The sequence below is a fragment of the Tamandua tetradactyla genome, chromosome 6 (assembly GCF_023851605.1).
Source record: "Tamandua tetradactyla isolate mTamTet1 chromosome 6, mTamTet1.pri, whole genome shotgun sequence".
Taxonomy (NCBI): domain Eukaryota; kingdom Metazoa; phylum Chordata; class Mammalia; order Pilosa; family Myrmecophagidae; genus Tamandua; species Tamandua tetradactyla.
Genome location: NC_135332.1, coordinates 62167097 through 62194238, shown reverse-complemented (window position 1 = coordinate 62194238; position 27142 = coordinate 62167097). Strand labels below are relative to the sequence as shown.

At 43.1% G+C, this 27142-nt stretch overlaps 1 protein-coding gene across 11 annotated transcripts; it reads right to left on the bottom strand.

Annotated features, from left to right (window-relative positions):
- ODF4 (outer dense fiber of sperm tails 4) lies at positions 1-25613 on the bottom strand. 11 transcript variants are annotated; one of them, XM_077165934.1, is made up of 5 exons: positions 25504-25613; positions 6041-6330; positions 1001-1174; positions 558-692; positions 1-399 (listed from the first exon to the last, which is right to left on the bottom strand). In XM_077165934.1, the coding sequence occupies exons 2-5, from the start codon at positions 6315-6317 to the stop codon at positions 212-214; spliced, it is 774 nt and encodes a 257-aa protein (XP_077022049.1). In that variant the 5' UTR covers positions 6318-6330; positions 25504-25613; the 3' UTR covers positions 1-211. The 11 variants fall into 11 exon arrangements, with proteins under 11 accessions (XP_077022049.1, XP_077022051.1, XP_077022045.1 ...); XM_077165936.1 differs by having other exon boundaries at positions 6041-6327; XM_077165930.1 differs by lacking the exon at positions 25504-25613 and adding an exon at positions 6657-6769.
- Positions 25614-27142: the final 1529 nt, after the last annotated feature.

Below are 27142 nucleotides of genomic sequence, written 5' to 3'. Positions count from 1 at the left end.
AAGGAGAGGCGCAAAATTTATTCCAAGTCACCCAAGCAACAGGTAAGGTAGGAACAAGAAAGAGAAATGCAAAGCCAGCCAAAAGACCTTCCCTCTCTGCCTCCTTGCACTGATGAGGGGCGACCTGTTCAAGGGGGCGTGATGAGAAGAGGGATTCAGATAAAGGGACAGGATCGGGTGACCTGGAGCTCCCCTAGGAGTTCTGAAAGGGTTACAGAGGCTTCTTCTTTTGCGCAGGTTTCAGGATTTCCGCCTGGGTGCTGGAGATCGCTGAGACATTCTGCTCTTTCTTCTGAGTGTCTCTGGCTGAGCCGCAACTTCTGCTGCAGGACACGGTGTCAGAGGGACCCTTCAGATCCAGACACCAGAAACTCTTTTGATTAAAGTGGCAAAGGATGGCTGGGAAAGGACAGGGGATGGGGGGGGGGGAGGTGGAAGGGAAAGGAAGCAGAGTGAGGCCAAAGGGAAGCCAAGTCCCTAAGAGCCACCCACAACCTCCATACCTTCTCTACCCCCACACACCCACATCCCCTCCTTCCTTCCCTCAGGCCACTCACCACAGATGACATAGAGGATCAACACCAGCCAACCAATGAAATAGCTCCAGCCAATGGGGATTGATAAATTCCTCTTCAGCTCGAAGATCCAGAGGTTAATAGGGAACAATATGAGGGTGGAGAAAATTAAGACAACTGGGAAACAAGAAGTGCAGTAGTCTCATTCTCATCCTAGAATCCCACAGGGACTCTTTCCTATCCATCTAGCTACAGCCACAAACTACAACCCCCATGAACACACACAGGGTCCACGAATCAACCCCTACACGTCCACCGCTCTGGCAACCGGGAAGTGACACATCGCCATTCTCAGTCAACAACTATAGGTTCTGTTCTCCTACCACCAGAAACCACCCACCCACCCAGCCCCAAAGAAGGGGAAAGTGCCCAGGGAGGAGTGAGGGTAGGAGGAACTGAGGACCTTTTCCAGAGCAAGGGGGCACCTTCGCAGAAGCTCATGATAGTTCCAATCCAGCCAAAGGAAGGCGGTCTCTCAAGACCAGGCAAATATGGCAGGTGCAGCCAGACGGCGAGAACAAAACCCAGCCCAACAGCCAACCAGAAGCTTATCTTGGCCACTTCAAAGAAAGGCTGACCTGTCCACTCCTTTAAACTCTCTGGGGAAAATGAGAAGACCAGAATGAACTAAGGATTCACAACAGAAAGAAATACCAGTAAACAAATAAGAGAAAATGTGCAGGCTCCTAATGACCAAAGAAATGCAAATTTGAATAGCAGTGGTATTCTGGGTATTGAGATTGTTTTGTAATACCAAGTACAGGAAAAAATATATACTTCGGTAGAAACATGGACAGAGAACTTGAACGGCAATTCTCAAAAGAAAAAATCTGAATGTCCAATACACAGGAAACGCAACACAAGTCATTGCAAATTAAATGAGATTTCTTTTCGTCTATCAAATTAGCAAAGCTCAAAATAATATTGATGATGGGGCGGGAAGGGGGAAAAAAATAATATTGATGATACCTAGTATAAGTGGGGGTTTAGGAAAATGAGGGTGCTCTCACACACTGCTGGTGGCCAGTATTTCTGACGAGTGATCTGACAAAAGGTATCCAAAAAATATCCAACCTGCTAAAGCCCTTTGACACAGCAATGCTACTTCTTGGAATTTATGTTACAGAAATCCTCAGAGATCTGCACCAAAATCTATACACGGCAATCTTTTTTGCAGAGCTATTTATATGTCCAACAAGAGAGCTGCTTAATAAATTATTGTATATCTATACATTGGATTTTTATGCATTCATTAAAATGGTAATATGACAGAAGTTTGTCTCAATAGACTGCCTCTGGGAAGAAACATAAGAAACTGGCAGCTGTCTTTGGGGAGACAGACTGAAAGGCAGAAGTGGGAGATACATTATTCTCTATAGAATCTTTAGTACTATTTTCATTTTTTACTCTGTTCATAAACTATCTAATCAAATAAATTTTAAAAGCGAAGTTACAGAACTATTATTTAATGGCACAAGTAAATACTTTAACAACTGGAAAGAGGAGTTTGCAAAACAGAATGCATACAATGATGGCAACTTTGAAAAATATATATATGTAGGGACATGAAATAAATTCATTGCAACAACAGTGATTATATTTGTATGGGGAAATTTTAGGTGATTTTTATTTTCTTTCTCAAGCTTTTCTGTATTTCCCACAACTGTGCAACTATTTTTCTAATCAGAAAAAAAAAATCTGTATATTTAAAGTTGACAGCCATTGCTGGCAAAAATACAATGAAACAAGCCTTCTCACCCATTACTAGTAGAAGTGTAAATTGCTACAATACATTCTGAAAGCAATATGGAATATATTATTTAAAAGCTTAAAACATTTATACTCTTTGATCCAGTAAACCCACTTTGGGCAATCTATCTTAAAGAATTAATACCAGCTACAAAAAAACCTTCATTATTAACAAACTTTGCTGTCTCTCTTTTTTTTCAAACATGAAATTGGAAATAGCAAATTTTCCCAAGATAGGCAAATAAAACAGCCAAATAAGAGAGAATGAATCTGGGCGGGCCGCGGTGGCTCAGCGGGCAAAGTGCTTGCCTGCTATGCCGGAGGACCTCGGTTCGATTCCCGGCCCCAGCCCATGTAACAAAAAACGGAAAAACAAAATACAATAAAACAAGAAAATGTTTAGAAGATGTTTCCCTTTCTTCCTTCCTTCCTTCCTTCTCTCTGTCTTTCCTTTAAAAAAAAAAGAGAGGATGAATCTGTTTAATTCAATAGCGTAGCCATTTATAATAAGGAAATGTTTATTAAATGCTAGAAAGATAAATTTTTAAAGGCTATAAAATGGTTTATGAAGAATGATTACAACTATGTGAAAACCGTTCAAAACTTGTTCAATTAAAAAAAAAAGTCTGGGAAAAAAAATGAATGCTCAACAAACTTTTACTTGTGGATTTTTTGAGTAGCACCAGAGAGCAAAAATGCGTATAGGAGTTTTGGAACCAGACATAGCTGAGTTAGAACTCTAAACATGCCATTAGCAGGGTCATCCATATGAAATTATTCTTTTTGTAGGTGAGAAGCAGTCAATTATGGGAATTCCACATGATTTACCCTAACAGCTCTATGATGCTGAGCAAGGTCTCAATATTCTCATCTGTAAAATAAGGATAATTATCCCTCTCTCTTAGGGTTAATTGTGGCTTAAATTAAGCAAATAGAGTAACTGTGCAATAAATGATAGCTTTTGTTTCCCCAAATTTATTGCAATAAGGATTTATTACTTTCAAGTGGAAAATAATAGCTGTGTAACTTTTTTCCCCCCAATGCTAAGGAGGGTAAAGAAACGGAAATGGTACTCAAAGGCTCTGGTTTTCCAAAGAGCTAAGAAAGAAGGCCCAGTTCCTGAGAGAGGAGAGGACCATGTGACATGAGACTAGCAAGAATGGGGGCCGTAATGAGGAAGAATAAAGGACTGTCATTATTGCAGGGTGCTGAAAATAGATGGTAATTAATATTTTAAAATGTCACCTTATGTGTGAGACTAAAGCAAACAATGTTTATTTGTTACAAAATTTATATTTTAACTAGAGCATTTCCTAATATAACTTATGTGGATAGTTTGATTGAACGCCATAAGTACTTGGAATCTCAGGTAGGAGATCAGTCCCTTGATGCTGAGTCTCAGCTCATTCCAGGATCTCTGTCCCATGCTGCCAGGAAGGTCCACACCCCTGGGAGTCATGTCCCACGCAGAGGGGTAGGGTGGTGAGACTGCTCGTCATGTTGGCTGGAGGGAGAGGCCACCTCTGAGCAACAAAAGAGTCTCTCTTGGGGGTGACTCTTAGAGATTTTGCTGGTTTGTCCAGAGTGATGCCCCGATGAATCCCAGAGTGATTTGATCAGTGAGTGGAAAAGTATTTGCAAGCCCCCTTCGGGGAATGGTGAGAGTGGGGAGAAATTCAACTTCCCCAAGTTGAATTCTTGATATTCTCACAAGCAGTGTGGACAACCAAAGCTACAGGCTGAGCCCCCAGTCTTGGGGTTTGTTCATATGAAATTTAACCCCACAAAGGATAGGTCAAGTCTACTTAAAATTTAGGCCTAAGAGTCACCCCCAAGAGAGCCTCTTTTGTTGCTCAGAGGTGGCCTCTCCCTCCAGCCAACATGACGAGCAGTCTCACCACCCTACCCCTCTGCGTGGGACATGACTCCCAGGGGTGTGGACCTTCCTGGCAGCGTGGGACAGAGATCCTGGAATGAGCTGAGACTCAGCATCAAGGGACTGAGAAAAACCCTAGTATGAGCTGAGAATTAACATCAAGGGATTGAGAGAACCTTCTCGACCAAAAGGGAGAAGAGGGAAATGAGACAAAATGTGAATGGCTGAGAGATTCCAAACAGAGTCGAGAGGTTATCCTGGAGGTTATTCTTACGCATTAAGTAGGTATCACCTTGTTATTCAAGATGTAATGGAGAGACTGGAGGGAACTGCCTGAAAATGTAGAGCTGTGTTCCAGTAGCCATGTTTCTTGATGACGATTGAACAATGATATAGCTTTCACAATGTGACTCTGTGAATGTGAAAACCTTGTGTCTGATGCTCCTTTTATCTACCATATCAACAAAAGAGTAGAACATATGGAATAAAAATAAATAATAGGGGGAACAAATGTTAAAATAAATTTAGTTTGAAATGCTAATGGTAAATGAAAGCGAGGGGTAAGGGGTATGGTATGTATAACTTTTTTTTCTCTATTATCGTTTTATTTCTTTTTCTGTTGTCTTTTTATTTCTTTTTCTAAATCGATGCAAATGTTCTAAGAAATGATGAATATGCAACTATGTGATGATATTAAGAATTACTGATTATATATGTAGAATGGAATGGTATCTTATTGTTTGTTTGTGGTTAATTTTTTTTTTTTAATTAACAAAAAAAAAAAGAATGGGGGCCGTAGACACTGCAAGAATGGGGGGCAGTCATGTTTCTTGAAGATGATTGTATAATGATATAGCTTTCACAATGTGACTGTGTGACTGTGAAAAGCTTGTGTCTGATGCTCTTTTTATCTACCTTGTCAACAGACGGGTAGAACCTATGGAATAAAAATAAATATTGGGGGGAACAAATGTTAAAATAAATTTAGTTTGAAATGCTAGTGATCAATGAAAGGGAGGGGTAAGGGGTATAGTATGTATGAATTTTTTTTCTGTTTTCGTTTTATTTCTTTTTCTGAATAGATGCAAATGTTCCAAGAAATGATTATGATGATGAATATGCAACTATGTGATTATATTGTGAATTACTGATTATATATGTAGAACAGAATGATCAAAATAGGAATGTTTGCATTTGTTTGGTGGTTTTTTTGGTATTTAAAAAAATAAAATTAAAAAAAAATTTAGGTAAAAAAAAAGAAAAAGGAAAGAATGAGGGACAGGGGGACAGGGAACCTAAACGTGGAAAAAGGAGTGGTTTCTAGACACAAAACCAAGGCTTGAGACAAGGGAAAGAAAGTGGCTGTGACCAGGGCCTTGGGGACACAGGATTCCAGGGGCCCCTCTCAAAGGGTTGGATCTGCAAGACTAGAGGAAGGAACCACACACACACACACACACACACACACACACACACACTTCACTGGGGGTCCTGGTTCTCCTCCTAGGATAATGAAAGGAGTGTCTGCTCAGTGGGTGATTTCCGGGTGCTGAGAGTCCCTGCCCTGCTCACAAAAGGACAGACGTGGCTCTGAGCCTTATCCAAAGCAGTGGCATTTTCCATGCGGTCAAGGAAATCGATTTGGTAGGGGGAGGGGGAAAAAGTGATCCTTGGGTGTCTCAAATGCCAGTGGAGCCGTCTTGTGGGCTGAAGAGTGGGGATGGCCAAAGAGAGCGGGCCAGGACCACTCCCCCTACCCCGCCGGAAGCAGATGCAGAGACCAGGGCCGGCTGGAGGGGACTTGGGAGGGAGTTTTGGTGGGGGAAGTGGGGGGGCTCACGTTTCCCGTTCTCCAAGTTGAAACAGCTCCTGGAACTGCAGATCTGCAGGGGCCCCATGGTCATGATGTGGGCGGACAGGTGGATGCTGGCGCTGATGTTCGCTGGCCAGCGCTGGTAGAAGCGGCTCCCAGAGAGGCACAGCCATTTCTTGGAGAAGACCGTGATCAACAGCAAGATGAAGGCGGCCAGGCTGAGCTCCGAGGCCAACACCTGGGATGTCTGGTGGGTGTTGTGTGCAATTTTCTTTCCCTGCGTGGCGTTCTGGCAGGGGGCCATGGTCCTGTCACTGCTGGGGGGCAGAGATGCAGGTCTGAACCCGGCTCCTTGTCCCTTCTCTACCCCATCCGGCCTCCCAGCCCTCCCCTTCCTTCCCAGGCCCCTGCTGCTCGTCCCTTTCTTCTCCTAACCCAGGGAACTCACCCCAAAGTCCCCTGCCCCACTCTTGAGCACCCCCTCTCTCCCTTTCTATCCTGCACCCCATCTCCCCTTTCCCTTGCCAGGCTTGGTTGCCCCTCGTTTTTCAAATATTTTCATCAGGGAGAGCAGTTGCCACTGTAGGGCCTGGGGTCTTGGGAAGAATGGGGGATTCTCTTAATAAGTGCTTGAGCCCCTCACCTGATCCAGAGCTCAGGAACCCAACCTGCTCAGCAGGACAGGGTACCTAACTGCCACGGAATATTCCTGGTGTGTGGGGGGGGACAGGGAGATGGGGGAGGGGGCCATCATCCTTTACCTTCAGATTCCAACTTTTTCTTGAAGCTCTGCCCCTGAGGCCCCTGTTGGGAACTGTGAATCTAGATGCCTCCCTCCAACTTCTGGCTGGCGCTCTTTTCCCAATTCCTCCTTTGCCCTAACTCTAATCCCTAGTCCTCACTGATGGGGCAAGGGAAGGGAAGGGGCTTGTCCCCTGGAAAACACCTCCTTTCACTGCTCTTTGGAAATGCCTTCCAAAGACCAATCTTCTCACTACTTTCCCCAGTACCTTGACTGGCCCCCACCTCCACCCCTGCTGGCTTCCAGTCCTTTCCCTCTTCTCTTTGCCTTTTCTTCCTTTCCTCTTTTTTTTTTCAGCATCAGAAGCGGGTATGCACAGGATGAGGAGGAGATTTGGTGGCATCACACAGTCAGAGAAACTCCTTCTAACCTCCTTTTTTTTTTTTTTTTTTTTTTTAAACATGGGCAAGCACCGGGAATCGAACCTGGGTCCTCTGGCATGGCAGGCAAGCATTCTTGCCTGCTAAGCCACCGTGGCCCTCCCCTAACCTCCTTTTTTAAGTTATAAGAAAATAAATCTGAGTTACCCAAGACAGCCCAGTCAAAGTGGCTTCCAGACACTCCACCCCCAGCCCCTTGAAATGCTCATGCCAAAAAAGACTTTCACACTTAGGATGTGAGTTTGAATCCCACCAGAGTTGTTCTACTCTGTGGAGACAATGATGCAATTGGTGAAGAGCAAAGGTTTCAGGGTCCAACAGACCTGGGTATGAATAATGGGTCTTCTCATGAAATTCTGTAGGTTTGTCCAGAGTGATGCCCCGATAAATCCCAGAGTGATTTGAACAGTGAATAAAAAAGTATTTGCAAAGTCCCCTTCGGGGAACGGTAAGAACGAGGGAATTTTGAACTTCCCCAAGTTGAATTCTTGATATTCTCACAAGCAGTATGGACAACCAAAGCTATAGGCTGAGCCCCCAATCTTGGGGTTTGTTCATATGAAACTTAACCTCACAAAGGATAGGTCAAGCCTACTTAAAATTAGGCCTAAAAGTCATCCCCGAGAGAACCTCTTTTGTTGCTCAGATGTGGCCTCTCTCTCCAGCCAACACAACAAGCAAACTCACCACCCTCCGCCCGTCTACGTGGGACATGACTCCCAGGGGTGTGGTCCTTCCTGGCAACGTGGGACAGAAATCCTAGAATGAGCTGAGACTCAGCATGAAGGGATTGAGAAAACCTTCTCGACCAAAAGGGGGAAGAGTGAAATGAGACTAAGTGTCAATGGCTGAGAGATTCCAAACAGAGTGGAGAGGTTATCCTGGAGGTTATTCTTACACATTAAGTAGATATCATCTTGTTATTCAAGATGTAATGGAGAGACTGGAGGAACTGCCTGAAAATGTAGAGCTGTGTTCCAGTAGCCATGTTTCTTGATGATGATTGTATAATGATATAGCTTGCACAATGTGACCGTGTGACTGTGAAAACCTTGTGTCTGACGTTCCTTTTATCTACCTTGTCAACAGACGAGTAGAACATATGGAATAAAAATAAATAATAGGGGGAAGAAATGTTAAAATAAATTTAATTTGAAATGCTAGTGATCAGTGAAAGGGAGGGGTAGGGGTATGGTGTGTATAAATTTTTTTCTGTTTTTGTTTTGTTTCTTTTTCTGAATAGATGCAAATGTTCCAAGAAATGATCGTGATGATAAATATGCAACTATGTGATGATATTGTGAATTACTGATTTTATATGTAGAACAGAATTGATCAAAATAGAAATGTTTGCGTTTGGTGTTTTTTGGTATTTAAAAGAATGAAATAAAATAAAATTTAAATAAATAAATAAATAAATAAATAAATAAAAAGCTTCCTGAATAATGGGTCTTCTTCTCATTAGCCTTGCAAGTCATAGCTTCTTTGTGCCTCAGTTTACACATCTGTAAAACAACAGCAATAATACTTGTATCATAAAGCTTGAGTATTGAATGGGATCATGAACAGAAAGTACTTACTGACTCATAATAAATTTCCAGTAAGTGTCAGTTATTATTGTTAACTCACCATTTTAATTGTTTTGCGGTCTTTCCCTCGCAAACAGGGAAAGAGCAAAAACACGGAGGATAATTCCTGGCAGACATCCTTGCATATTAGTGAGGCTACAAATGACTGGAAGCCAAATTAGCTTAAGCAGCAAGGAAGTTGATCATGATTCCCACGGTCAATCCCAAAATCAGGTGTGCTGCTGGACCTGAGAAGTGGTTGGATCTGGGATTCAGATCCTTCAGGGCTCTTCCACAGACTTTCTGCTCCACCTGGGGTGCCTTGCTCTTTCTCTGTAGACGACCCTCCTCCTCTCCTCTGGTCCACATGGTGGGAAACATGACCTCAGTTCCTGAGCTGTGTGTCTCACACCCGTGGAGAAATCTCAGTCCCTGCTCCAAACATTCTCTGGCCCAGCCAGGGTCCAAATGCCTACCTACCCTCAGAACAATCAGCCTGAGTCAGAGGCAGCCAGGTCAGGAACTGAGGGGAGAGGAGACGGTGCTGGAAGACGGGGTGCTGAACCAACTGTTTCCTTCCTTGAATCCGTTTTAGTTTTTCCTGGAGTTTCTAAGAATTTCTGATAGCGATGCACGGCAACATGGAAGATTCCTGGAAACATGATGTTTCATGAAAAACATAACTTCCAGAAGACTACTGTTGTGCAATAAAGAACTTGGCTGACTTTTGTCTAGATTCCCGGAGGTTAACCCCTCCAGCCTTGGAATTTCCTGAGTGGTGGGAATGTGTTTGTTCATGATGAACACCCCTGCTGCCTGAGAGTTTATGCTAGCAAGAGGAGTCAGGGTGGGGCCCACCACACTGGTCGTCTTAGAGTGAGGACTGGCCACCCCAAAAGAGACCAACCATGTGATAAGAGGCTTTGACCCACGATGTAGGCCCAACCCAGGGAAGGGAAGGCTGGAGATTGAGTTCAACTGGGTGGGCACTGATTCAAACAGCCATGCCTACATAACAAAACCCAAAATGATGGTGATCACATCAGGGTGCTAGGAAGGTGACACGTTCTGATTCCAGGTGGAGAGGCCACACAAGCTTAGCATTTGAGGCCCTCCCAGACTGCGCCCTATGTGTCTCAATGCATCTCTTCTTTTGGATGGTCCTGATTTGTGTCCTTTTTGCTATAATCAAACCATAATCATAGCGAGTGCAAGGGTAGTTCAGTGGTAGAATTCTCACCTGCCATGCAGGAGACCTGGGTTCAATTCCTGTTCCATGTGCTTCCAAAAGAAAAAAAAAACCCACAGTCATAAGTATGGAGCTTTCCTGAGTTCTGTGAGTCATTCCAGCAAATTATGGAACCTAAGGGATTGGTGGGAACCCCCGAATTTGTAGCCAGTGTAGTCAAAAGTGGGGGTAGCCTGTGTTTTTCTTTCCTAGCTGCTAAAACATATACCGTATAATCGATTGGCTTAACAATAGGAATTTGTTGGCTCAAGATTTCAGGGGCTAGCAGGTTTGCTTTCTCTTGGTATTGTTTACCTTCTGGCTTGCTGGCAATCTTTGAGATTCCTTGGCTTTTCCATCACATGGCAACGCACATGGCAACAACTTTTCCTTTCTCTTCTGGGCTCTGTTGACTTCCAGCTCCTGGCTGCTCCCTGTGGCTTCTCCCTCTGTCTGCCTTTCACACTGCTTATGAAGGACTCTGGGCATCTGAATTAAAGTCAGCCTCATTTAGTTGAGCCACACCTTAACTGAAGCCACATCTGGAAGAGATCTTACTTTCAATGGGTCACACCCACCAGAATGCAGACCAAGACCAAGATCGTGTCCCAAATTGGGGTACAATTCAATCCACCACAGCTGGGGCCCCCCAAATCTGCTTGCCCCCAAAAAACACAACTCAGCAATACATTGTTTAAACTTACAAACTTTTTTTAAAAAATTAGAGTTGTAGGTTTATGAAAAAATGATACCAAAAGTACTGAGTTCCCACATACTCCTCTCAGACACACAATTTTCCCTATTATTAACATTTTCCATTAGTATGATACCTGTGTTATAATTGATGAAACCACATCGCTGTAATTATACTATTAACACTAGTCCATAGTTTATATTAGGGTTCACTTTTCATGTTGTACAGTTTTATGTTTTTTTTTCGTCTTGGTAATATATAAAACTTAAAATTTCCCAGTTTATCCACTTTCAAAATATACATTTCAGGGGTGTCAATTTCATTCTCAAAGTAGTGCCTCCATCACTGTCATTCATTGCTAAAACTTTTCCATAATCCCAAACAGAAACTCTGTGCCAAATAAACTTTAACTCCCATTTCCCACCCCCCGCCAGACCCCTGGTAACTCATATTTTAGTTTTTTTACTTTATGAATTTGCATATTCTGCCTGTTTCGTGTAAGTGGGGCCACACAATATTTGTATGAATTTGCATCTGGCTTATTTCACACAATATGATGTCTTAAAGGTTCATCCACGTCATAGCATGTATAAGAACTTCATTCTTTTTTTCTGGCATGGGCAGGCTCCAGGAATCAAACCCACGTCTCCAGCATGGCATGTGCAAACTCTGCTAATGCGTCACCTTTGCACTGCCCTTCATTCTTTATTTTTTTAATTTTTTTAAAAATATAGCAACAAACACAAACATCTTAATTTATGATCATTCCGTTCTACATATATAATCAATAATTCACAATATCATCACATAGTTGCATATTCATCATCATGATCATTTCTTAGAACATTTGCATCAATTCAGAAAAAGAAATAAAAAGGCAACAGAAAAAAATTCATGCATACCATACCCCTTTATCCCTCCCTTTCATTGATTACTAGGATTTCAATCTAAATTTATTTTAACATTTGTTCCCCCTATTATTTATTTTTATTCCATATGTTTTACTTGTCTGTTGATAAGGTAGGTAAAAGGAGCATCAGACACAAGGTTTTCACAATCACACAGTCACATTGTGAAAGCTATATCATTATACAATCATCTTCAAGAAACATGGCTACTGGAACACAGCTCTACATTTTTAGGCAGTTCCCTCCAGCCTCTCCATTACATCTTGAATAACAGGGTAATATCTGTTTAGTGCGTAAGAATAACCTTCAGGATAACCTCTCGACTCTGTTTGGAATCTCTCAGCCATTGACACTTTATATTGTTTCTTTTCACTCTTTCCTCCTTTGGTTGAGAAGGTTTTCTCAATTCCTTGATGCTGAGTCTCAGTTCATTCTAGAATTTCTGTCCCATGTTGCCAGGAGGGGTCATGTCCCACGTAGACAGGGGGAGGGCAGTGAGTTTGCTTGTTGTGTTGGCTGGAGAGAGAGATGCCACATCTGAGCAACAAAAGAGGTTCTCTTGGGTGTGACTCTTATGCCTAATTTTAAGTAGGCTTGACCTATTCTTTGCGGGATTAAGTTTCATATGAATAAACCCCAAAATTGGGGGCTCAATTTATTGTTTGGTTGTCCCCACTGCTTGTGAGAATATCAAGAATTCAACTTAGGGATGTTGAATTTTCCCCTTTTCTCACCGTTCCCGAAGGGGACTTTGCAAATACTTTTTTATTCACTGTTCAAATCACTCTGGAATTTATCGGACAAACCATCAAACATAACTCTGGACAAACCATCAAAATCTCATGCCCTACTCAAGATTCCATATACTTATGGTGTTCAATTAAGCTGTCTACATAAGTTATATTAGGAACTGCACTAGTCAATATATAAATTTTGTACCAAATAAACATTTTTTGCTTTAGTCTCACACATAAAGTTAAAATTTTAAAATATTAATTACCATCTATTTTCAACACACTTCAGTAATGACATTCTTTTGTTCTTCCTCATGCAAAAACATTTTTTTAATTTGTACATTTAGTCACTATCATTATGCACTCTAGGCATTCCTAGATTACACCATCTTAGTCTTTATCATCTATCTTTCTTTCTGATTTCATTTGCGGCCCCAGTTCTCCTCCCTCTATCATTCTCACATTCAGCTTCATTCAGTGTTTTAACATAACTGTATTATAGTTAGGTAGTATCATGCTATCCATTTCTGAGTTTTTACAATCAGTCCTGTTGCACAATCTGTATCCCTTCAGCTCCAATTACCCAATATCTTATCCTATTTCTATCTACTGATGGTCTCTGTTACCCATGAAGTTCTCCAAGTTTATTCACTAATGTCAGTTCATATCAGTGAGACCATACAGTATTTGTCCTTTTGTTTCTGGCTAATAATCTCACTCAGCATGATGTCCTTAAGGTCCATCCATGTTGTTGCATACTTCATAACTTTATTCTGTCTTACAGCTGTATAATATTCCGTCGTATATATATACCACAGTTTGTTTAGTCACTCATCTTTTGATGGACATTTTGGCTGTTTCCATCTCTTCATAATTGTAAATAATGCTGCTATAAACATTGGTGTGCAAATGTCCATTTGTGTCCTTGCACTCATGTCCTCTGAATAGATACCTAACAATGGTATTGCCATATATATATATATGGCAATTCTATATTTAGCTTCCTGAGGAACCGCCAAACTGCCTTCCATGGTCATTGTACCATTTGACATTCCCACCAACACTGGATAAGTGTGCCTCTTTCTCTACATACTCTCCAGCACTTGTTGTTTTCTGTTTTATTGATAATGGCCATTCTGGTGGGTGTATATCTCATTGTGGTTTTGATTTGCATTTCCCTCATAGCCAGGGAAGTTGAGCATCTTTTCATGTGCCTTTTGGCCATTTGTATTTCCTCTTCTTAGAAGTGTCTATTCAAGTCTTTTGCCCATTTTGTAATTGGGTTGGCTGTCTTTTTGTTGTTGAGTTGAACAATTTCTCTATATATTCTGAATACTAGACCTTTATCTGATACATCGTTTCCAAATACTGTCTCCCACTGTGTAGGCTGTCTTTTTACTTTCCTGACAAAGTTCTTTGATACACAAAAGTGCTTAATTTTGAGGAGTTCTCATTTCTTTCTTTCTTCAATGCTCGTGCTTTGGATGTAAGGTCTACGAAACCGCCTCTTAGTATAAGACTTATAAGCTATTTCCCTACATTTTCTTCTAAAACTTTTATGGTCTTAGATCTAATGCTTAGGTCTTTGATCCATTTTGAGCTAATTTTTGTTATAGGGTGTGAGATATGGATCCTTTTTCATTCTTTTGCATATGGATATCCAGTTCTCTAGGCACCATTTATTGAAGAGACTATTCTCTCCCAGGTGAGTTGGCTTGACTGCCTTATCAAAGATCAATTGTTCATAGATGAGAGGGTCTATATCTGAACACTCTATTCTATTCCATTGGCCAGTATATCTATCTTTATGCCAGTACCATGCTGTTTTAACCACTGTAGCTTCATAATACGCCTTAAAGTCAGGTAGTGTGAGACTTCTGACTTTATATTTTTTTCCTCAGGATACTTTTAACTATTCAGAGCACCCTGCCCTTCCAGATAAATTTGGTTATTGGTTTTTCTATTTCTTAAAAGTAAGTTTTGGGGATTTTAATTGGTATTGCATTGAATCTGTAAATCAGTTTACGTAGAACTGACATCTTAACTATATTTAGTTTTCCAATCCATGAACACGGTATGCTCTTCCATCTATTTAGGTCTTCTGTGATTTCTTTTAACAATTTCTTGTAGTTTTCTTTGTATAGGTCTTTTGTCTCTTTAGTTACATCTATTCCTAAATATTTTATTCTTTTGGTTGCAATTATAAATGGAATTTTTTTCTTGATTTCCCCCTCAGATTGTTCATTACTAGTGTATAGAAACACTACAGATTTTTGAGTGTTGATCTTGTATCCTGCCACTTTGCTGTACTCATTTATTAGCTCTAGTAGTTTAACTGTGGATTTTTTCAGGGTTTTTGACATATAGTATCATATCATCTGCAAACAGTGAGAGTTTTACTTCTTCCTTTCCAATTTTGATGCCTTGTATTTCTTTCTCTTGTCTAATTGCTCTGGCTAGAACTTCCAACACAGTGTTGAATAACAATGGTGATAGTGGATATCCTTGTCTTGTTCCTGATCTTAAGGGGAAAGTTTTCCGTTTTTCCCCATTAAGGATGATGTTAGCTTTGGGTTTTTCATATATTCCCTTTATCATTTTGAGGAAGTTCCCTTCTATTCCTATTCTTTGAAGTATTTTCAACAGAAAGGAATGTTGAATTTTGTCAAATGCCTTCTCTGCATCAATTGAGATGATCATGTGGTTTTTCTGCTTTGATTTGTTGATATGGTGTATTACATTAATTGATTTTCTTATGTTGAACCATCCTTGCATACCTAGGATGAATCTTACTTGGTCATGGTGTATAATTCCTTTAAGGTGCTGCTGGATTCTATTTGCTAGGATTTTGCTGAGGATTTTTTGCATCTATATGCATTAGAGAGATTGGTCTGTAGTTTTCTTTTTTTTTGTAGTATCTTTGACTGGCTTTGGTATGAGGGTGATATTGGCTTCATGGAATGAGTTGGTAGCTTTCCCTCCTCTTCAATTTTTTGAAGAGTTTGAGCAGGATTGGTACTAATCTTTCTGGAATGTTTGGTAGAATTCACATGTGAAGGCATCTGGTCCTGGACTTTTCTTTTTGGGGAGCTTCTTAATGATTAATTCAATTTCTTTACTTGTGATTGGTTTGTTGAGGTCGTCTATTTCTTCGTGAGTCAATGTTGGTTGTTCATGCCTTTCTAGAAAGTTGTCTATTTCATCTACATTGTCAAATTTATTAGCATAAACTTATTCATAGTATCCTTTCATTACTTCCTTTATTTCTTTTGGGGTCAGTGGTTATAGCTCCTCTTCCATTTCTGATTTTATTTATTTGCATCCTCTCCTTCTTTTTGTCAACCTCACTAAGGGTCCATCAATCTTATTGATTTTCTCATAGAACCAACTTCTCATTTTGTTGATTTTCTCAATTGTTTTCATGCTCTCAATTTCATTTACTTCTGCTCTAATCTTCATTATTTCTTTCCTTTTGCTTGCTTTCAGGTTAGTTTGCTGTTCTTTCTCTAGTTCTTCCAAGTGGACAGTTAATTCCTCAATGTTTGGTCTTTCTTCTTTTCTGATATAAGCATTTAGAGAAATAAATTTCCCTCTTAGCGCTGCCTTTGTTGCATCCCATAAATTTTGATACGTTGTGTTTTCATTTTCATTTGCCTCGAGATATTTACTGATTTCTCTTGTAATTTCTTCCTTGACCCACTGGTTGTTTAAGGGTGTGTTGTTGAGTTTCCACACATTCGTGAATTTTCTGGCACTCTGCCTATTATTGATTTCCAACTTTATTCCTTTATGACCTGAGATAGTGTTTTGTATGATTTCAATCTTTTTAAATTTATTGAGACTTGCTTTGTGACCCAGCATATGGTCTATCCTTGAGAATGATCCATGAGTACTTAAGAAAAAGTTGTATCCTGCTGTTGTGGAATGTAATGTTCTATAAATATCTGTTAAGTTTAGCTCATTTATTGTATTATTTAAATTCTCTGTTTCTTTATTGATCCTCTGTCTAGATGTTCTGTCCATTGATGAGAGTGGGGAATTGAAGTCTTCAACTATTATGGTAGATGTGTCTATTTCTCTTTTCAGTGTTTGCCTCATGTATTTTGGAGCATTCTGGCTTGGTGCATAAATATTTATGATTGTTATGTCTTCTTGTTGAATTGTTACTTTTATTAATACATAGGGTCCTTCTTTGTCTCTTTTAACTGTTTTACATTTGAAGTTTAATTTGTTGGACATTAGTATAGCTACTCCTGCTCTTTTCTGATTGTTATTTGCATGAAATATGTTTCCCAACCTTTTACTTTCAATCTATGTTTATCCTTGGGTCTAAGATGTGTTTCCTGTAGACAACACATAGATGGGTCCTGTTTTTTAATCCATTCTGCCAGTCTGTGTGTTTTGATTGGGGAGTTTAATCCATTAACATTTAGTGTTTTTACTGTACAGGTAGTACTTTCTTCTACCATTTTGCCTTTTGGATTTTATATGTCATATCTAATTTTTCTTCTTTTACCTTTACTGATAGTCTTCATTTCTACACTCTTCTCCACACCTCTCTCTCCTGTCTTTTTGTATCTGCCTCTAGTGCTCCCTTTAGTATTTCTTGCAGACCCAGTCTCTCAGTCACAAATTCTCTCAGTGATTTTTTTGTCTGAAAATGTTTTAATTTCTCCCTCATTTTTTAAGGACAATTTTGCTGGATATAGAATTCTTGGTTGGCAGTTTTTCTCTTAGTAATTTAAATATATCATCCCACTGTCTTCTCACCTCTATGGTTTCTGCTGAGAAATCTGTACATAGTCTTATTGGGCTTCCCTTGTACATGATGGATTGTTTTTCTCTTTCTGCTTTCAAGATTCTCTCTTTCTCTTTGACATTTGACATTCTGATTAGTAAGTGTCTTGGAGGATGTCTGTTTGGGTCTATTCTGTTTGGGGTACACTGTGCTCCTTGGGTATGTAATTTTAAGTCTTTCATAAGAGTTGGGAAATTTTCAGTGATAATTTCCTCCATTAGTTTTTCTCCTCCTTTTCCCTTCTCCTCTCCTTCTGGGACACCTGCAGCATGTATATTCATGTGCTTCATGTGGTCATTCAATTTCCTGAGTCCCTGCTCATATTTTTCCATTCTTTTCCCTATATTTTCTTTTGCTTGTCAGATTTCAGATGTTCTGTCCTCCAGTTCACTAATCCTATCTTCTGCTTCTTGAAATCTGACATTGTAGGTTTCCATTGTTTTTCTCATCTCTTCTACTGTGCCTTTCATTCCCATAAGTTCTGTGATTTGTTTTTTCAGACTTTCGATTTCTTCCTTTTGCTCATTCCTTGTCTTCTTTATAACCTCCCTCAGTTCATTGATTTGATTTTTGATGAGGTTTCCCATGTCTGTTCAAACATTCTGAATTAATTGCTTCGACTCCTGTATCTCATTTGAATTGTTGGTTTGTTCCTTTGACTGGGCCATATCTTCGAATTTCCTAGTGTGAGTCCCTATTTTTTGCTGGCATCTAGGCATTTATTTACCTTAATTAGTGTATTCTGGAGATTGTTTTCATTTCTTTTAGCTATGATTTTCTTGCTGGATGACTTTGTTGTCTATCTGTTCTTTGACGTTCAGTTCAGCTTATTCTGGGCCACTAGCTTAGGTTTTGTTTAACAGAGCAGAATTTTTCAGTTCTTATTTTCTTATTTCTTGCCCTGCTTGCATGGGCCTTCCCCCCCACCCCCCCCTTAGGAGCTTCTACTTAGGTGTTATAGACACTAGCCAGAGTTTCCCAGGCCAAACTGGCCTCCTGTCAGGAAAGAGTCACCTGTGTGAGTTTTCCCTGAGGGTGAGGCCCAGCAGGTTGAAAGACTTTCCTGTGAAGCCTCTGGACTCTGTGTTTTTCCTATCCTGCCCAGTATGTGGTGTTTGCCTGCCTGTGGGTCCCACTAGCATAAGGTGATGCGGTACCTTTAACTTTGGCAGACTCTCCCTGCTGAAGTCATGGTGGAGACAGAGGAGAGGTTTTAGGCTGGCTTTGATTGCTTCAATTTTCCAAACCCTGGGGTCTGAATTCCTTGGGGGAGGGATTCCACCTGAGCTGGGCCCCACTCCTCTCCTGGGGAAGGCACAGTCTCCAGACAAGCTCTCATACAAGCTCAATTCTGCCTATGCCTGGGACAGTTGCAGCCTGAGAAGCCCTGCCACTGTATCCAAAGGCAGTCAGACCTTTGTAGAAACGCAGCCACAAAAAGAAATAGAAAAAGCCTTCTCAGAGCAGGACCCCCGTTCCTCAAGTTTGCCAATCAAGAGCATAAATTGGAATGTTGCTTTGTATACCTTCAGAGCCTATGTGTCCCCTCCTTTCCTTTAGGGCCCAGACCCTTTCAAGTATTATGTGCAATCTGATAAAAAAAAAATGTTTCTTTTTTTTTTTTTTCTTTTTCCGTCAGCCCTGCCCCCTCGGAGCTGGGGCAAAAATCAGCAATCTCCCCTTTGACCAGGTCCACTGAGCTGGGGGCCTATTTTTAGTAGTCAGAATTTGTGAATTAATTCCACACTAGAAGCTTAGTTGGGCTCAGCCCCTGCTGCTGGTAAAGTCTCTTTCCTTTCCCCTCTGGGAAGCAGCCTGTGGGGGAGGGGTGGCCACGGCGGCTTGGGGAACTCACGGTTCTAGGGGTGCTCACAGCTGGTCCAGCTGGTCCAGACTGGGGTACGCTGTGTGTCTGGTCGCTGATGTGGCCCCAGCATTGTTCTGTACTGTCCCTGGCTATTTGGTAGCTGCTCTGGAGGATGAACTAAATTCCACACCTCGCTAAGCCACTATCTTGACATTCGATCTTCCCCTCATTCCTATTTATGGCTGCCTAATATCCCATTTTATGGTGATTGGCCATAAACTTATAGAATAGGTTCTGCCAGAGTTCAATGGGCTGTTAAGACCAAAAACCAAAGCAGGCCTTTCCATATGGCAAAATAGTAACAGTTTATTAGGGAACTTACAGACTAGGAAGTTAGCCCTGGGCGGTCACAGGATGTTCAGAGTAGCACCTGGTGCCACCCAGAAGGTTATAGGGATTTATATCAGCTAAGAACACGGGAGGCACACAATAAATCCATTTATTGTTTTTTTTTGTTTGTTTGTTTTTTTGCATAGGCAGACCCCGGGACGCGAACCCAGGTCTCCAGCATGCCAGGCAAGAATCCTGCCACTGAGCCACTGTCACAGTGCCCTTTTTTTAAAAAAAAAAAACTAATTCAAGAGTAGTACATTTCCAACATAGAAACTCAAAGTATTTAGGTATTGAAAATCATCTCAAAACTGCAGTTTGTGATGATGAATATGCAACTGTGTGATGATATTGTGTATTACTGATTATATATGTAGAACAGAATTATCAAAAAAAAAAAACCCTGCCGTTTGGACATTGTCCTTTGTATTTCTTAGATTTGTAACATTTGGGGTGATAATAATAATAACGATAGCAATAATAACAAAGCACCTTGCTTCATCATAGCAGGTTTTGGTGTGCCGAATATACTTATGTAGATGTTGTAAAGCAGAGTTAATGTTTGATTAGAATAATAGAATATCAGCCTGGGGCAGATTTAGGTGGGTACTTAGTATGTGGAGGGCAGGCTCCAGGATAGCTGTGTGTGTGTAATTGGCAAGTCTTCCTTTCCTAGACTTCCTTTCCCAGCCCCTGTGGCTGACCCAGGACCTTCCTTCCCATAACTGGCCCACTGCAAACAGGGAGGACACATCAGTGCCCACCCAAGATTTGGTGATGGGTTGGCCAAGGAGTGAACCTGGCAGGAGGCGTCCATTCCAGAAGGCTTCTGTCCTCCAGAGTAGGGATGACCCATCTCAGGGACTGACCAGCACGCCACCCCCATCCCCATTCAAGTCCTGCCCTGGATGAAGAAATACCACAGTCACTGAGCCTCTCAAGAAACTTGTTCCCAGGAACTAAAGAGGTTAGAACGGGGTGGGGTGGGGGGAATGCAGAATGTGGGCCCCAGGCCATTTGGGGCTGAAGTCAGACAAGCACCCAACTTATATTCAGAATCTGCTGCTCTAAAAGCGCTGACCCTGAAGTCCATGGATTAAAGAAGCTACTGCCCATTTATTTGAAAGTTTAATGAACCTTCTTTGGGTGACTCTATGCCTAAGAAACAGGGGACTTTTCGCTAGAGGACAAAGCAGTGATTTGCAGTCTCTCTGAGAGGTGGAAGGAATCCAGCCTGGTAGGGTAAAGAACAGGAGGCAAGAGACGAATAGCAGGATTGCGGTGCCCTGCAGATGGATGGGGCTAGAAAAGGAGGTGACCTCACTCTGCCTGCCCCGCCCACAGCTTCACTCTGTTCCCTACCAGAGCCTGAAGCCTTCAGTTGGCCCACGTGGCCAGGTCACAAAGTTATAGAAACAGCCTCTCCCCTCCTTGTGGAGAAAACAACCACACCACAGAAAGCCTTTTACAATCACAAATTATCTAACTCCTCTGTGCCTCAGTTTCCTCTTCTATACAGTGGGGACAATAAGAACTATCCCTTAGGGCTGTTATGAGGAATAAATGCCTTCATCTATAGAAAAAGCACTTGAAACAGTGCTGGTAACATGGTATGTGCTGTATAAATGTTAGCTTACAACAATAACTAACGTGATTTGTCTAGAATGTGGTAGAAATCTTCTTCGAGTAACATGATGGGGATTTTCCTATTCAGCCACAGGAAAATATTTACAAAGGTTTTCATAGATTTACTGGTACCCTAACTCTGAGAAGTCTCTGGTCACAAGAGTGTTCGGACATCTTGGGGGGAGGTGGTCACTGTCATTTCAGTTGATGATGGATCTCCCAGGTCTCTTGGGACTGACAATTGGACCATAGGGCAATTTTCTGGAATGAAGTTGCTGTTAGACACTTCACTGATTGAGGCTCATCTTTGTCATTACCTTCTGAAGGGGCCACAGTGATGTCTTCAACACCTGAACCTCCTAGTGCTTTCTGCTGTCCCCATGGGCTCTACTCATGAAACATTAAAGGGTCACAAACCCAATCCACACACAGGGGAAAGTCCAGCACGTTCACTCACCCTCTCCAGCAGTAATGACCAACACTTGGAAAGAGCCCAGCTCCCCCTCTCTCAGGCCCTTTACTTGCAAGGGCAGGTCACTGTGTTTCCGTTTCTGAAGGCCCCACCCCGGCAGAGGGCTTTCGTGATTAACAAATGAGCCCATGTGCGTGAAGGGCTTTATTTTTAATCACAGTTTAACTACAATCCTAATGACAGCTCTTCTCCTAGTGGTTTCTGCTTTGCTGATATGAGTTCATGTTTTGTCTCTAATAAAGTGGATGGATGAGAGTATTAAGATGACCCTCTCCAGGCTGGAGGGAACTACCTGAAAATGTAGAGCTGTCTTCCGGTAGCCATGTCTCTTGAAGATGACTGTATAGTGATATACCATTCACAATGTGACTGTGTGATTGTGAAACCCTTGTGTCTGATGCTCCTTTTATCTACCTTATCAACAGACGAGTAAAACAAATGGAATAAAAATAAATAATAGGGGGAACAAATGTTAAAATAAATTTAGATTGAAATGTTAGTGATCAATAAAAGGGAGGGGTAAGGGAGATGGTATGTTTGAATTTTTTTTCTGTTGTCTTTTTATTTCTTTTTCTGAATTGATGCAAATGTTCTAAGAAATGATCATGATGATGAATATGCAACTATGTGATATCATGAATTACTGATTATATATGTAGAAAGGAATGATCACAATAAAAACAAAAAAAGATGACCCTCTCCAGGTTTAGACCCTTCTCCCCTTTCAGAGCATTTACACACCCAGGAGAAAGACAAACAGCAAAAGAGATCACCAAATTCCATTGATCCAACCCTACTAATTGGGCATTTCATTTTAATTCAGATGTGCTCTGTGACTGGGAAATGGGAAAACGGTATGGGATAAAAGGAGAATAAAAATAAGAAATAACAAAAAAAAGAAAAAACAAGGAGGGGCACAGAGCCAAGTTGGTTTTTGCAAGATCGTAAACATATCTCTTTGAATGTATTGATACGTAGCAGGAGTGGTTCTAGTACAGATAGATAAAGTGCTTAGGAATGTACATATGTGCTTTAAGAGGCACTGAGAGGGTGGATTGTCTTATTTAGGAATTTATGGCTTCTCTGGATATACCATATTTTGTTTATCCATTTTATTTATTGATGGACACACTTGGGTTGCTCCCGCCTTTTGGCAATTATGAATAATGCCGCAATGAACATCGGTGTACAAATATCTGTCCAAGTCCTGCTTTCAAACCTCTCGGTGGGATTTCTGGGTCATATGGTAATTCTGTTCTTAACTGCACCATTTTTACATCCCCATCCACAATGTACAGGATTAAACATACACAATTTTATGATGCATAGTACTGTGTGCATGTGTGTGTGTGTGTGTGTGTGTGTGTGTGTATGACCTGGGAATCGAACCCGGGTCTCCCGTATGATGCATAATATTTTTTTTAAGCTGTGGAATGACAGGGAGGATTACACTGGTATCACACATGTTACTAGTAATATTCTAGTTCCCGGGCTGGGTGATGGGTGCATGGATAATAATTTATAACTAACATGTCTCTTAGAGAATCCTGTGGGTCCATGTAATCTTGTTTTTCAAAATATAATTGAAAAGAGTTCAAGAAAGGAAATGTAGTATTAGTGTGATTGCTAGCTCTGCAATGAAAGATATTTATATACACACTATTTAAGGTAAACACTATTAAGTTTCAACTTTTAGAATCAACAGATGGACAAAGCACGGAAGACTTAACCATAGCTACAAAAGTAAACAGCTGGTAGACTTCATGTTGCCCAAGTAAAATTCTAGAAGAGAAAAACTGGAAGGTAGAATGAGGAAAAGAGAGCTTAAGGGAAGGTGGGGATCTTGCCACAGGGCCTCCACATCAGACTGTGAGGGATGTGCACTGCACAAAAACCTACAGCTGAGGGAGGTAAGTGAGGGCAGAAACCCCACCTGCATTCTGCTCAACAAGCCAGGCCCTTTGAAAGTGGCTACTTTGGCCTGAAGGAACAGGTGCTTTTGTTCTGTGTCTCAGAAAGGAGCTGGTCCCCTCATCCTCAAGCCAACCACCCCCGCAACCATTCAGAGGAGCTGCCTTTTAATTCTATGCACAGAGGTGCCTTATGGGCTGGCATGGGCCCTGGCCACCTATCTTGTGTGGTTTTGTATCAGTGAAAATTATTTGGTTGCAAACACAAACTCAGGCTCACTAAGCTGGGCAAAAAGGAATGTATTGGCATGATACTGACTAGCCACAGAATCAAAGGGGAAGCTGAACATCCAGGCCTAGAAATAAACAGGAACCAAGGGAACGTGGAAGGTCTCACTAGCAAAAGGCGGTCCCTCTACTCACTGCTGCCCCACCTGTCACCCCATAGCCTCTGTCCTCTTCAATTTCTGGTCAGGAGTCCAAATCCCCAGAGAGAATCTGACTGGTCTAGCCTGGGTCACGTGACTACCTCCGAGTTAGGAAAACAGATACCCTGAGCAGCATAGAAATAATGATCACTTATTCACACGGGTACAAAGTTGCAGCGATAGGGCAGTGCAAGGGTGGTGGGCAGGGGCAACTGTAATGGGCCGGGTCGGACCCCTGGTGGGATGAAGCCTCTTGGTGACCAGGGGCAAAGCTGGCCTGGAGAACATGGCCTCAGGTTTTCAGGCTTGTTAGCCTGCCTGTGTGGATTTGCAACCTTTTTGTGATATCAATTCGCGGGTTTTATAATTTCCCTTTTCTGGCCTCCCCTACTCTCACCTTCAAGACGTGGCTGGCACAAAGGAGATGTGTGGGACAGTGGAACGAAGGAGAAGCCCACGTGCCACCATTAGGAGGATTTAGGGTTGTCCCTGTGCCATCACCAAAGAGATAAGAACAATAATAATAACCAATATGTATTGAGCACCTCCTTTGTGCCAGGTCCCATGCTAAGTGTTCCCCATCCTTTATGACCAGGTCCCCTCAGTGCTCTCTTCCATAAACGGAGGCTGCTAATCTTTGAACACCTGTGACTCTCGGTGGGCGTGGCTGCTTGAGCATTTCACAGGCCTGTGGAAAGGGCTCAACGTGCCCGAGAGTTAGGAGGGACCCCCACGCCCACCCCCACCGCCTAATGGGAGATGGGAGTCAGTGGGTAAACCCCCAGTCTCCTTGCATCTATGTTAGCTAACTCTGACGTATGTTCTACATCTGTGGTTGGCAAACTGGAAATGGCCAAATAATAGAGTTGAGCTTTGCAAACCATGCACTCTCTTGCAACTCAGCTCTGCCACTGTAGCCTGAAAGCAGCTACAGAAGATGTATAAACCAATCGGTGGGCTTGGCTGTTCCAATAAAACTGTTTACAAAAACAAGCGGTGGGCTGGAATTGGCCCAAGCTGCCGTTCCAGACCTCTGCTGAATTTTTATGATGTTCACTGAATTTGTCAACTTTCGAAGATAAGTAAATTATGTCTTTTCTCGTTCTAAATAAAAACTCATTTTTTATCCAATTTTTAAATTCATATTTGTCTTTAAAAGGGCCCAACAAAATCTGGATCCAATCCCAATCCTTTCCCACAGAGATTTCTGAATCTGGGCAGGTTCTGAATCCCACAGGTTCAGACTTCTGAAGCTGTACGAAGTGGGCAAAGGCTTCCGAAGTGAAAGAGAGGGTGATCCCAGTGGGCAAAAGGGAGAGGGGAGGTGGAGACAGCTGGAAAAAAGAAAACAAAAAAAATTGGGGGGTGGGGGTGGGTGAGATGGGACTCCCGAGATCAGCGGGTGGGCTGTGGAGTAGCCAGAGAACAAGCTCCAACTCCAGGCTGAGTGCCCAGCGGCAGAGGGGCAGCTGGCAGTGGCCAAGCGCGGAGGTGACTGAATCGGACGCCGAAACCCATCCCAGAGGGCTCAGCCAGCTAAAGGCCAACCCCAGGACCTCAGGGAGGCCGGGGCGACTGCGAGGGTTCAGCCGGTCCGGGCGGGAGGAGAGGAGGGGACGTCCAGCACTAGCCGGCGCCGAGGCGACCGCGGCACGCAGGGCGTCCAAAGACTAGCAAGCAGAGCCCACCTCCCTAAGGACGCTTCGGCGGGGGGCGGACCACCCACCCCAGCCCCCCGGACCTGCCTCGGGTTGGAGACCAGCACTGAGAACCAGGAGACGCGTCCGATCAGAGATCGTGCTCAATCCCTGCTTGCTGCTCTGCGCCAGCGTCTCGGAGAGAGCCCCAGGGCGGCTTCGCGGGGAGGGCGGAGCCCATCTGGGGGCGGGACCATAGAGGGGCGGGGCCACGCCGGAGACGATTTGAAAGGTCGGGGATAGGGTCAGAGGGAAACCTCGGGGAGTTCTACCACGTGGTTGGTCTTGGTCGTGCTGGAAGCGCCCTCGGGCTGCTGGAAGGTGGAGAGATGGTGATTTAGAGAGGGCGTGCTGGGAAGCAAGGTCAGAGGCGACCATTGGTGCGCGGTGGAGCTGTTCGCGGTGGCGCTCCCCTGGAGGGGGTGCTCCTGGACGGGGAGGATGCCCCGGGCTGTTGTGCTGAGCCACCTAAAGAATAGGTACCAGCAGACCCCCTTACAGCTGAAGAGGGAGATGAGCCCTGCGAGGAAGGAGGGAGCGGAGAGAGAGGAGCTTTCAGGGCTGAAGAGGCAGCCTTTGCCTCGCCCAAGAGAGCTGGTCCTGGCTGAAGGGCTCTGGAATGGGGGCCCTGGAATGGGCTTGGAGGTAGCCTTGAGGGGAGAGGGAGAGGGGAAGAGCAGGGTGCGGGGGAGAAGGGGGTGGGGACTCCTCTCACCCACCCTTGCTTGTGGTCAGGAGGGCAAACCGCCCCCTCCCCCCAGCTCACCAGCGATGATGGCCAGGATGATGTTGACCCAGAGCCCATAGAAGGGCCAGAGCAAAGTGAGGTCAGTGCCCTCTCCTATCTGCATGACCATCAACTCTCCGAATATGGAGACCACAAGTATGAGGAGCAGGGCTGTGGGGACAGAGAGTGCACCCGACTCAGAGGAGAGAGGGCTTTCCCTACCCTGCCCCCCTGGCCCCCTCCCCTGGCACACCTGTGCCTTCCCTAAACCAGTTTCTTCCACCTCCCCAGCGTGATGGATGGAATGTGAAGGCACCTGGTAATGGTACCTCCAGGACTGCCCCCTGGGTCTGTGAACCTCTGTACCACCTGGGACATATGTACCAACCCCTACCACCCCCCTACCCCATCCCCAACTGTGCCTGGAACTTCAGACAGGGCACGTGGTCCCTCCTACCACACCTATGAAGAAGTTGCAGAAGGCAACCCAGAGCGGCAGAAAGGGCATGGGGCAGCACAGCATGGAGAAGATGACAGGTACCAGCAGGAGGTTGTACACAGCTATGGCAAAGAGGCAGATGCCTGGGGGCCTGGGGTGGGGAGGAGTGGACTGAAAGAGGGAGGGAGAGAATTCAGGATGAGCCGAGTTACCCACTGCCACCTATACCACTTATGTCCCCACCCCATCATTTCCCTTTCTCTGTCCTCCTTACCCTGTCCCCATTCCCATCTCCCATCCACTTTTTCCTCACACTCTGTGGTCCCTGTTCCCCCACATTGGCCCTTTCCCATATCCTGTGTTTCATGCCTCTTGGCCCTCCTTCCCAGAGGCACAGAGATACTGAAGACACCCAGAATGAAAAGGAGCTCTAGGATGACAGAAACCAGTCCCCAGAAAATCAGAAGACATGTGTTCTAGTTTGCTAGCTGCCAGAATGCAACACACCAGAGACAGATTGG